Below are 12841 nucleotides of genomic sequence, written 5' to 3' on the forward strand. Positions count from 1 at the left end.
AATGCAGGGCTCTTACAGACTGTGTGTAAGCTGCCTGGCCGTACATCGTACGGCCAAGCAGTTACACGCTAACAGGAAGCATCAATGAACTACCACAGCGCTCAATAGTGCCATTGTAGTTCATTGAGAACTACAAGCCGACAGACACAAAGGCTGCCAGATCTTGTAGTTTTCCATTCACAGAACTCTGTGAATGAATGACGTGGCTGAGTGAGGGCGTTCACTACTAGAAGTGAGTGTGAGCGGCTTTCTTCTTCCATGACGTGGCCAGTCAGGCAAGGCCCTGCCCGACAACGTTCTTTGCACATTGTGAATGAGAGTGAGGGAAGAAGATACCCCGCCACCTGTCACAACAGGGAGGTGGGGTGGGTGTGGAGACCAATGGATTTGTACCATGTTACACCCTGAATATGGGTGTAACTTGTTACAAAAGGTAAACTTATCCTTTAATGCAGTGCATGCCAAGTGCATTGTGGTGCACTGCAATGCAAACCTTTTGCATTTACCACTACTGTAACAGTGTTTCGGGTGCTATTCAAAATTAATGATGTCTCACTCTAGCTCAGTCAAAGTAGGTAATAAGTCTAAGGGAGCAATGTAAATCTTTGATAAGCAAGTTTTCAAATTTGTAGGAATGATACAGGCTGAATATTCTGCTTCCTGCATTTAAGCCAGTTGTGACTGATTCTGTTTAACAGTACAGTCTTACTATCCCCATGATGTTTAACTGTCTTTTGAATGCTATTTTGCAGTCACAAAATCTATAGTATAATTGACAGTCATCAATGGGTATTTAGATAATAGTTTTATAATAATAATAGTGTATATGTATGTATGTATGTATATATGTGTGTATATATATATATATATATATATATATATATATATAAAACCGACCTAATTCAACTAATTGAACCGGTGTTAACTATTTTCTGTTTAACAGACTAACCATATACATGTTTCTCTCTGTCCACAGTGGCACTGTGCTGGTATATACAATAGATAACACGACTGGTGCTATGCAGCTTTCTCATAAGTTAGAGCTTACTCCAAAGCAGTATCCAGGTAAGATCTTGCATTGCATGGCTTTGAAATTTTTATCCAGTATTTATGTACCTTTTAAGCCAGCCAGATCACATCTACCTCAAAGCATGCTGGCAGCTGGGTGCTGTAAAAGTAAGCTTGACTACAGTTGTGGTTGTGACCATTTTTACATTCTTTTACTGCCTCGCTCTAGTACTTACCACAGTGTCAGTAAAAGGGTTAATTAACCTTGCAATACACTTTTTTAAAGCTGAACTCCTGTGAGGTGTTAAAAACATCTCCATAATCTAGGTATGTCTTCATTAAAAAATATAATTTATATATTTAAATACAGCCTGAATACCATCTTTTAACTACCTGCAATTCTCTGAACTTCAATACGAATACTGGGAGAGTGCGTACACTTAAAGTGGACCTTCACTTCACAAAATAAAAGTGCCACTTAGTCAACTCCCAACCCAATGCCCTAACACCTTGTACATTTTATATGTGTGGGAGTGGGTACCTTTTTTGACAGGTACCCACTCCCACTTCCTTGGTTCTCAGCTGGGCGAGAATGACGTGCACTTAGGAATGCCACCTACCCATGCCCTCCCACCTAAAGTCTTTTGGATGACATCACATGTCCCAGGAGACTGCAGGACCGGTCCTGCAGTGCCACATAATCTCGCACACGCACAGTGGGAAGCCAACTGTGATTCCTCCAGTTGGCTCACATATCCAAAATGGTGGCACCAGGGACCTGCAGCGGTAAGAAGAACTGGCTGCGGGATGACAACACTGGACACTCAGGCAATGACAGATACCTTATTTTTAAAAGTCAACAGCTACAGTAATTGTAGCTGATATAATCAAGGTCTTTGACTAAGCCGATCTGCTTAAAGGAAACTCATACTGAGAGAAAAAATTTTAAGACCTCTTGCTTGAAAAAGCTCAGTACAGCTTATTTGTTTTACTAAGCTAATATACAGCCCATTAATTGTAATGTGCCTATGCACACAGGCGTGTAAACAAGCGCTGTGTATTCTTCAGTTAAAAAAATGAAATAGAAAAATTAGCATTTTTGGTCAGTAATTTACGCCTCATGCGTGCAAATGCGCACGTTTGTACACAAATGTCCATTAACATATTGTGAATGCAAGAATACATTTGCACATGAGAATACATACAAAAAAAAAAGGCTCAAAAAAATAGATATGTAAAAATATACTCAAGCGATGTAGTGAAAATAAATGAATATAAATATAAAGTGCATAAATCTTTGGAAGATATCCAAATAATAAAAGCAGCAAACTAAATAAGTGTTCAGGCACCTAAATTATCATATAAAAAAATTAATTATAGTTGCGCTAATATTAACCTTCCAAAAAAGAGTGCATACTCATCTCAAAATAAATAGTGTGTGCTCAGATAATTAAAACCATATATATGTGAAAAAGGGTCACAGTGTAAATACTAAAAACGTGCAAAGAATAATTATTACAACTCCCAAACTGTTCCAATAAAGTGAAAAAGTGCAGAAAAAATCCCACTTGTGCAGATCAATGAGCGATCTAAATTGAATTATATCATCATCAATCAGAACAATCCCTTTGATAGTAAAACCTTCAAAACATAAAAATTGTCCAAATTTCGCTGTGTGATGAGATGTTTCCACCAGAGGTTAGATCTAATCCTCAAAAATCCAAATACCGCTGACTTTTTCAAGGATGGTCATGTGGCGCTCGAGTCTCCATTATATATTGGTGCCATCGTCAGCGTGGACTCTATTTTCAAATTAGGTGACTTCTGAAGGCAATTGGTTCCACCAAAATTACGGCCCGTTTAACTTTAGTGCCCTCTTGCTAGTCTGTTTCTGACCAGCAAGAGGGCACTAAAGTTAAACGGGCCGTAAATTTGGTGGAACCAGTTGCCTTCAGATGTCACCTAATTTGTAAATAAAGTCCACGCTGACGCTGGCACCAATATATAATGATGAAAAAGTCACGTGTCGGGTGACGCAACGCGTAGGAGGAGTCAGTGACGTCCGCTATTGTGGCTAAGTCAGCAGCTGGTTACGAGCGGTGTGAGAATTCACCGCGCCCCAAGCGACTGATTGTTCTTCCAGGCTGTTATCCATTCTGGCATACGTGAGTGCACTCTGTGTAGTACTGACTTTTCTCTAACAATAGTTCATTGCGCAATGATGTTCTTTTATTTTAGTATTACATATACTGGGGTCATCTAAGAAATATCTGGTGGAAATATATCATACAGCGGTATTTGGATTTTTGATGATTAGATCTAACCTCTGGTGGAAACATCTGAGCACACACTATTTATTTTGAGATAGTGCATGAGTATGCACTCTTTTTTGGAAGGTTAATATTAGTGCAACTATAATTAATTTTTTTATATGAAAAAAATAGATGCTCAAACAGGAGTATCGTGTGCAAGAGGCCTAAAGCATGATTTTCCTGGCTGTGTACTTTTTAGTTCTGTGACAGATTTAAAGCCAAAAAATCAGAATGAGGGTGAGGCAAGTTTTTTTTTTTTTTTTTTTTTTTTATGAGAAAATTTTGAGCAGAGTCCTAATTCTCTCAGCCTAATTGCCTTTAATTTGGACAAAAGTCAGGGACCTGGCTACGCTTCCTGGCAGACTGGTTGAAAATTTTCTTCTAAGGCATTGAAAAAAAAAAAAAAAAAACACATATATATATATATATATATATATATATATATATATATATATATATATATATATATATATATATATATATATATATATATATACATACATATATATATATATATATATATATATATATATATATATATATATATATATATATATATATATATATATATATATATATATATATATATATATATATATATACGCATACACACCACTATATTACCAAAAGTATTGTGACGCCTGCCTTTGCACCCACATTAACTTTCATGGCATCCCAGTCTTAGTCCGTAGGGTTCAATATTGAGTTGGCCCACCCTTTGCAGCTATAACAGCTTCAACTTTTCTGGGAATGCCGTGCACAAGGTTTAGGAGTGTGTCTATGGGAATGTTTGACCATTCTTCCAGAAGAGCATTTGTGTCGCTCTAATTCATCCCAAAGGTGTTCTATCGGGTTGGGGTCAGGGCTCTGTGCAGGCCAGTCAAGTTCCTCCACCCCAAATTCATTAATGTCTTTATGGATTTTGCTTTGTGCAGTCATGTTGGAACAGGAAGGGGCCAACCGCAAACTGTTCCCACAAAGTTGGGAGCATGAAATTGTCCAAAATGTCTTGGTATACTGGCTCCTTAAGGGCTCCCTTCACTGGAACTAAGAGGCCAAGCCCAACCCCTGAGAAACAACCCCACGCCATAATTCCCCCTGCACCAAACGATTTGGACCAGTGAACAAAGCAAGATCCATAAAGACATGGATGAGCGAGTGTGGGGTGGAGGAACTTAACTGGCCTCAACCCGATAGAACACCTTCGGGATGAATTAGAGCAGAGACTGTAAACCAGGCCTTCTCGTCAAACATCAGTGCCTGACCTCACAAATGTGTCTGTGTGTGTGTTTTATTTATTTATATATATATATATATATATATATATATATATATATATATATATATATATATATATATATATATATATATATATATATATAGTGTGTCTGTGTGTTATATAAAATATATTTTTATTTATTTGCCTGGAGTTCAGCATAAAATATTGGACACATGTACAGTAAATGTCAGATAAAAAATATGCATTGTTTTAAGGTCTATGTCATGCAAACCTCCAATGTTTAATTTGGTGTCATTAGATATCTGGAACAAGACTGGATCAGTCAAGTTAATACGATGGTCACCTGATTACAGTGTTGTCATGGTAACCTGGGAATGTGGAGGCCTTTCTCTGTGGAGTGTATTTGGGGCACATCTGATTTGTACTCTTGGAGGAGACTTTGCGTAAGTAATCACATTCTGCTCATGTCTACATTACATTGCCATACCTGTGTGTTTCTCCCAATAATTATATCCTCTCAAATACCCATTTAGTCTTGCAGAAATGAGAAATGCTTGTAATTCAAGTCATGTTTAAAACTGGAATGATCTGCTTTATGAAACATGGCTTTTGTCAGTTGAGATCTGTTTTTATCATGTTTCGCTGTTCTTTCAGCAAAGAAGATTATTTGAAAAAAATTAAAACTGGGAACATCATAGTTTTCTCATTTACAGTTAGGTCCATATATATTTGGACACAGGCACAATTTGTTTTTGTTTTTTCAGGTATTTACCAAAACATATTCGAGCTATAGTTATGTAATTGAAATGGGCTGAAAGTGCACACTCTCAGGTTTATTTTGAGGGTATGTACATCCAAATCGGAGGAAGGGTTTAGGAATCACAGCTCTTAAAGCAAGACACAATATAAAGGGATAGGGACAATTGTAGTCACTCAGGTTGAATTAGATGGAATGGGGTCTTTATTCAACCTTACTAACTATGTAAAGGCAGAAGGTATTTTTTTTATCTTAATGCATTCTATAATCGTATAGAGAATCGTGATCTTGATCCCCCCCCCCCCCCCCCGCACGGTCTCCAGCCAGGATTAGCGCGATTCTTGGGGGGCGTGGTCTCGGCATGGAAGTGTGAGGACGTGTTCCTACTAAGCTCCCGGTCCGTGGCTCTCCAGCAGCCCTCTACGGTAGACATACCTAACATTATCCTCTCCAGCTAATTACCCGGGTGGCAGGGAAGGCTGACTGCTGCAAGAGAGGTCCTGCTGGTGAGATGGAGCATTTCCTGGTCCCCGTACAGTCCGCGGCTTCTACCCCAGGCACATCCAAGATGACGCCGGCGGCTACCACGAGGACGGCACTCACTGTTGGCTGCAGACCTGGAGAGAGAAACTGATTTCTCCACCTGCCTGCCTCGCTCTCTCTTCCTCACACCACTCCTTAGCCCAGACAATGATGAGTGCTGCTCCCTGCATATGCCACTATCCAATGTCCATGCAAGCTGATTTACCTGGACCCAGCTTCTCTCAGCCCTGGTGTGGGACAGAAAGACACGCTCTGAACCCTGATGTCACATATCCGGTCACAGTGAGTACATCCCTTTTACTGGGCAGCTCACTGAGCAGACTATTTGGGCATTCTTACAAAAACTCCCCACCAGAGAGGACTTTGAATCACTGGCCTCTCGTGTAGAGATGGCTCTCAGGGGGGAGCTGGCTGGGCTTAAGCAGGAAGTAGTAGATGTTACAACACGGGTCACCACGCTAGAATCTGAGCCAACTACCATCAATCAATCTGTAACCAACATGCAGACAGCGCACGCTGAAATTACTGACCAAGTTACTCAGTTAACTCTACTTTTGGATGATTTAGGATCACTGCGATTCTTGCCGGTGTCCCCGTGATGTAACCTGGACCGGAGGAGAAGCCGTCGGAACCAGCGTGGAACGCAAATGGCTCCGATATCGGAACTGACGTCAGCAACCGGAACTGACGTCAGTCAGCAGAAAGCATAGCACCCGGCCTGGACTGCGCAAGCACAATCAACACGCCGCTCGCTCCCGATGCTCGGGGCTGGTTATCCACCCCTTGCTGTATTAAATGAATAACCAGCCCTGCGCATCAGGAGCAAGCACCGTGTTGATTGCGCATGCGCCATCTACAGCTGATTTTTCTTTTTTAAAATAACCATTTTAAAGAATCGTGAGAGAATCCTGATCTTTATTCTAAGCAAAAGAATCGTGATTCTCATTTTTCCCAGAATCGTGCAGCTCTACATTAAGATTTCTGTGTGCAGTACATACCTCCTGATTGGCTGAGACAGAAGAGCGGCACCATTGGCTCCCATGGGTGTCAATCAAAGTCAGTCAGCCAATCGGGGGGGGGGGGGCGGAGCCAGGTCAGGGCTCCGTGTCTGAATGGATACACAGAGCTCTGACTCGGCTTGGGTGCCCCCTGTAGCAAGCTGCTGGCTGAGAGGCACCCAAAGGAGGGAGGGGCTTGGAGCAGCGAAGGAGGACCTGAGAAGAGGAGGGTCTAGGCTGCTCTGTGCAAAACCAACTGCACAGAGGGGGTAAGTATAACATGTTTGTTGTTTAACAGTGCTACTCTCGGCTGCGCCAAAGATTTTTTAGCTTATGGGACCACAATCTAGGTGCCAGCAGCCTGAGAGCGATTGTCACTAGGCTAATTACGCAATTAACCCTTTAACTGCCCCCACCTCCGTTTTAAATGACCAAGGTGGGGGAGACTCGTAATTTTAGCAATACCAATTATGATTTTAGAATAAGCGTCTGCAACACACACTACCACCACAGACCAGGTTTGCTCAGAGGCCTTACTCTACAACAGTAGCGCTCTTCAAGAGGCATGTTTGTTTATAGCATTATCGCATTAAGGGCTTTAGAGACAAGGTTAAAACTTTTCAACATAAGGGTTTAATATGAAAAGGTGTTTCAAAGAGATAAAGACAATATACAGTCACCAAGAAATGAGGTAGAATTGGGGAGGAAGAATACTTGCAATTAATGTCTGAGGATTGATCAGAGTTCGATCGATGAGCTGAGTAATCGGTTCTCAAACTTGGCAGATGTTCCTGCTTGGATGGTAAAAGGAGAACTGTCACTTATGCGCACACCCACGGCGACTAGCTAACCGCGACATGCGTTCCATGACTGGGGTATATGAGGGAATAAGGGGGAACTTCTACTCAGCAAGACTGTAAAACAGGAATAATCCGCGCTACCCCCACACAAATAAAAATAGCCCAAATGATGAAACTAGATACCTTGCATATTAAAGATGCCGTGAAAAAGGTGCTGCAACCTAAAAAAAACCTGAATATAAGGTTTATCAAAATGTGCAAAAAGGATTAGGTGCGCTATCTAAAAAACAGAAAAAACAGACCTTGTTTATAGAACAAGGGTGAATATCGCATGAATAAAAATTTAAATAAAAAATTAATCAAATCAACAAAGGTCCATATATAACAAATGTGAAATACCAGTAAGTTCAATAAATGTGAAACCAAAGGAAACTTTTTCTGAGACTAAGTAGTGTCCTTATAAGATAGCATCCCTATAACCCTACCTCGTTCTCTGAGTTCTCAGTTTTTTTTTTTAGTGTACGAAGGTGATGGACCTCCTCTCCCTTTACAGAGAAATCATTCTTAACTTAAAGTGGAGTTCCACCCAAAAGCGAAACCTCTGCTTAACTGACTGCTCCCCCCCTCCGGTGCCACATTTGGCACCTTTCAGGGGGGAGGGGGTACCTGCCCCCACTTCAGGGAGGAGTTCGGAAGTTCGGCCCCCTCCACCGCCGGGCCAGTTAGAAAGCACAGCGCGCTTTGCACATGTGCAGTAGGGAACTGGCTGTGAAGCCGAAAGGCTTCACTCTCAGGTTCCCTTACTACGAATGGCGATGGCAGCACCCGAGAGCCGACATTGTGGGAACCCTGTACAGATAAGTGCCCCTATATTAGGTCAGCAGCTACAGTATTTGCAGCTGCTGACTTTTAATTTTTTACGTGGGGGCCCGGAACTCCTTTTTAACTAGCTTATTATTTTATCCTTGGATTCTTCAAGCAACCTTTTAGTCAATTCTCCACTGTTGTCTTATACCACAATAGAAGTTTAATACAGCCATCTTTGTACAGTGCATCAAAAATGCTAGGCCCTTTCTCCAGCTCCACCATTTCCACCCTGATCCTGATATTTCCAGCCTAGAAGAGGTGAAGATAAAAAAAAAAAAAAATGAAATGGATATGGACCATAACTTGGCCTTAAGTGCCCTGAAAAGACCGGTTTCTGCCTTGCCCATGCTTTTTCGAAAACCTCTGGTCTCGTCCTCTCTTGTCAAAACCTTTTTTTATGGCGTATCTCGGATCAGAGCTGGCGTCTCTCTTGTAAGTAGCCGTTTCTCATTCTTCACTACCGGAAGGTAGTCCTATGCCCAAGACCATCCTTTCTTACATGGTGTCAGTCTTCCACCTCAGTGAAGACCTAGTTTTGTCCTTCTCCAAAGTACCCAAAGGAAATTTCTCCTCGTTGCCTGGACATAGTCAGAGCCATCAGTCTACCTCAAAGCAGTTTCTCTATTGCCCCTGTGCCAAGCTTTGAAAGGCCACAACCTGCTCCTCTGTTCATTGTTTTTAAAGTTTTACTGGGTGGACATCTAATATTATACAGATGCAGCTTTCTGCTGCCTGGTTCCCACAGCAGCACCCTGTTTTCTGCAGTTTTCATCATTAACCTGATAGCAGTTCTTTAATGATTTGTGTGATATTGTTTCAAAAAAGCCATGTTTTGTTAAATTGGCAAATGCTTTTCACGGACTGTTTTACAAGCATTACTTATTTCTTCTGAGCTACAGTACCCACTCAGTCAGTAATTTCCTACTCCTACTGTACAGGACACAGTATCTTTAGTCTTTAGAAGTTATACAGTATGCAGCTTACCTTCATGAGATTGGACACTGGCAAAAAAAAGCAACAAAAGACATCCACCCTATATTACCTCTACCACTCCCAGCTAGCTTTAGTTTTTCGCTAGTGTCCTTTGGTGATGAACTTCTTCTCTATATTAAGAAATGTTTACCTCTTTCCTTTTTTGAGGTGTTTCTCTAGATAATTTTCCTCACAAGATTTCTGGCTGCACCATTGCCACTGAGGCTCCTCCTGCAGCTTGCTAGATCAGTTGACTCCTCAGCGTTGCCTTTGGGGACCATACTTGGGCAACAGTGCAGAGCCCATCTGTAACATTGCTTCTGCCACTGGTTTTTGCTTGGGCTTTTTACCATGGAACATGGTGTAACACTTTGAGTTAGCTGCTGGGTGCAGAGCTGTGGTTTGTTTCAGGAATAGCCCTATCCCTGAAGAACCCTTTGGGGTATGCTCACCGTGGAGGGTGAAGCCCAGATGGCGTCTCACTACTTGTAAACTTTTGCGGAGTGTGATGACACCTGCCACTGCTAATGTAGAACATGCACCCTTTAAATCTGTGCCAGGGTGTTGGTGCGCCTATATTTCCATTACCCAGAAGCTCGGTCTGAAAACATTTGATGTGTATGGGAGCAGCCAACTCTTAAACATTTTTTGTCCTCCTTAGTTTATAGCAAGTTTGTTGCACCATGTCGAGCCTCTCTTGACCTGTTTGTTATAGCAAGTTAAAGACTTTAGTCTGTCCTGTGACTAAGAAAATAGAATTTTAGACTAACCAATAGATAGACAAGAGTTAGTGTCATTGCATCAGTTTCTTGGAGTACAGTACAGGACGTAGGTCCCTCCCTTCTGTTCTTATGATCCCCCTACCCCTTTCTACAAAATGACTAGCTGGAATTGTTCTGGGTTAAATAGGAGCCTGTCCCTGCAGCTTTTTTTTTTTTAGTTTATTCCAGTGCCTAATGAAAATAGCTTAATATAACTAACCTATGGTTAAAAGATTATAAGTCCTATACTGTACTTCAAGAAATTGATTTTTAGGTCAGAAATCCACTTTTTCCTTTTATGTATGCATTTTAGCGGAAGATTGAGATTGCATAACATCAGCAGTTAAAGCACCATTAAGATATAAATTAAATAAAACATTGTCAAATAGTTGCACTCTGTCAATATGAGTATGTCTTACCTTGCCTGTTTGTCCTTGCAGTTACAGAGCTGATGGTACCAAGAAAGAGACTTTAAAAATTAGCTCTATGGTGAGTAGATAGCAAAAACAAGCCCACTGTTGACTCTAGTGTTTTCAGTTTCTTTTATTTCACAAAGAAAGATTGGTTGGAGAAATGGATATATAGATACTAGATGGCTAAATACATGAGGCAGGATAACAACTTGATACCATCTACAGATTTCATGGGCTTTCAGACTGATTGTAGTTGTTATATAGAACGGATTGCATGAATCAATGGGTGGGATAAATACATAGGGGGTCAAGAATAGGTAATCTAGAGAGAAGATGAGCGATTTTGAAAGGCAATAAGAAGAAAGGTGATTAAGCATGAACAACATATTTTGGGGTTGTAGGTGAAATTATTAAATTAAATGCTAAATTAAAAAAAATAATCAGTCAGAGAAATATTGGGTAGAAACTGCCATTGCCTCACTCGCAGTATGTACACTGGATCTGGAATTTTTTTAAAACATCCGTAAAACACTTAAAGTGGTACCTGTATCAGAGCACCACAAACCAAAAACCCTTTTTAATTCATTTTTAATATTCAAAGCAAACTCACCCATCCATCAATGTCTCCATTTTTTATTTTACTGGGAAATCACAACTCCTAGCATTCCTAGCTGCTGCCATCTCGAGTAATGGCAGATGATTCATGTAACATTTTCTTCCCAGAATCCATCTGACCTTGGCTCAGGCAGGTGGGCATGCTTAGCTGAAAAAACCCCTCCTTCACATGAAAGAGAGAAAAATACCCATTTGCCTGGGATGTATGACATCATTTTGGCCTAGGCCAGAAACCAGATGGCAACTGAAGAAATGTAAAAAAAAAAAAAAGTTTAAAACATGTAAATATACTTTCCTGTCTATTTACCAAGACTAGCTGCAGAAGGATTAAAAATGGTACATGTTGAATAATTTAAAGTGATACTAAACGCATACTGTTTATTTTTACATTATCCCTTCTCTTTATGTATATGGATCATGGCACTGTTTGTTTATTTTATTTTAATAAAAGAAAACATCTGAGTACTTTTTTTTTATTTAAATCAATATACAATGGTCATGTGACCTAGTTTTTCACCAATACTGTGAACATTGGTGGGAGGAGCTTCTAGTTCTTTACAGGGAGGTGACTCCTCCGTCAATTGACATGTAATATCCCGCCCCCTATTTTGTTTAGTGGTCATGGAGGAGGGGAGCGAGTGGGCTGACATTTATTCCTATGTACACGCCCAAATGTGTGATTATAGTCACATGGGTTACACAGATAAGAAAAAGGAGGAAATAAACAGCTTAGGAGGGAACTGAAATTGGAGCATGCTCAATACATGTGGCAAAGGCTGGTCTACACATTTTTAGGCTGCTGAGAGGTCACAGACAGGAGGGAGGGACAGTAAATGGCAGGGTCCGTCAGGTTTTTTTTTTTTTTTTTTGCAGAATATAGCAAACAAATCCCATAGCTGCTGAGTGAGTATGAACAACATGCAATACAGCATGTACTGACGATTTTTAATTATGTGGGTTTAATGATACTTTAGGCAAGTAACTACCCTAGAACTAGTTTGTTGCTTGCATCAAAAACTTCTTAAGATGGGTTTTTAGCTTAATGTGTCTTCAGAAGTAGCATCTATCTTATGGTGTTACTGCCGCATCTCATTCCTAAAATACATTGTGGCATTTGTATGACTTTCATATCATAATCCTGCAATCTTTCTCAAACCACTAAGTCAGTAAGTATAGGTGGGAAACTACCACTGTTAACAGTGTATTTGTATCTTTTCCAGTAGCCTGGACCCTGTTTAGCAGATTTTAGTTTACTTTCTCATATGTTGATCATCTTGTTTTGCTGCAGAGCTGGGGACCTGAAGGCTATCATTTGTGGGTCATTGCTGCAAACTCTTCAGGACATGGAACAAATGACAAAGCTGTACCAAAACAGTCTGGAATACTCCAGTTCCAGTTTATAAAGAGTGCCCTTACTGTGAACCCTTGTATGGTAAGTGCTTACCAGGTGGTGTGTTCTGCAAAGTTTAGATACTCTCCCACCCAGCAAATCCAGCACTGTCTCACTGAAATACTTTTGTCTTCTGCCACAGCTCTGTTCAATGCCACCATGTTC

The 12841-nt window shown here is 40.6% G+C and overlaps 1 protein-coding gene across 2 annotated transcripts in view; it reads left to right on the forward strand.

Annotated features, from left to right (window-relative positions):
* RIC1 (RIC1 homolog, RAB6A GEF complex partner 1) overlaps positions 1–12841 on the forward strand; it is a 210795-nt gene that overhangs the window by 124882 nt on the left and 73072 nt on the right. For both annotated transcript variants that reach the window (XM_073635126.1, XM_073635133.1), the window contains exons 8-11: positions 977–1065; positions 4859–5003; positions 10699–10747; positions 12575–12718. In XM_073635126.1, coding sequence (XP_073491227.1) covers positions 977–1065; positions 4859–5003; positions 10699–10747; positions 12575–12718 — 427 coding nt within the window. The remainder of the gene's footprint in view (positions 1–976; positions 1066–4858; positions 5004–10698; positions 10748–12574; positions 12719–12841) is intronic.

Source organism: Aquarana catesbeiana, linkage group LG01, assembly GCF_042186555.1.
Source record: "Aquarana catesbeiana isolate 2022-GZ linkage group LG01, ASM4218655v1, whole genome shotgun sequence".
In the NCBI taxonomy this organism is placed as follows: domain Eukaryota; kingdom Metazoa; phylum Chordata; class Amphibia; order Anura; family Ranidae; genus Aquarana; species Aquarana catesbeiana.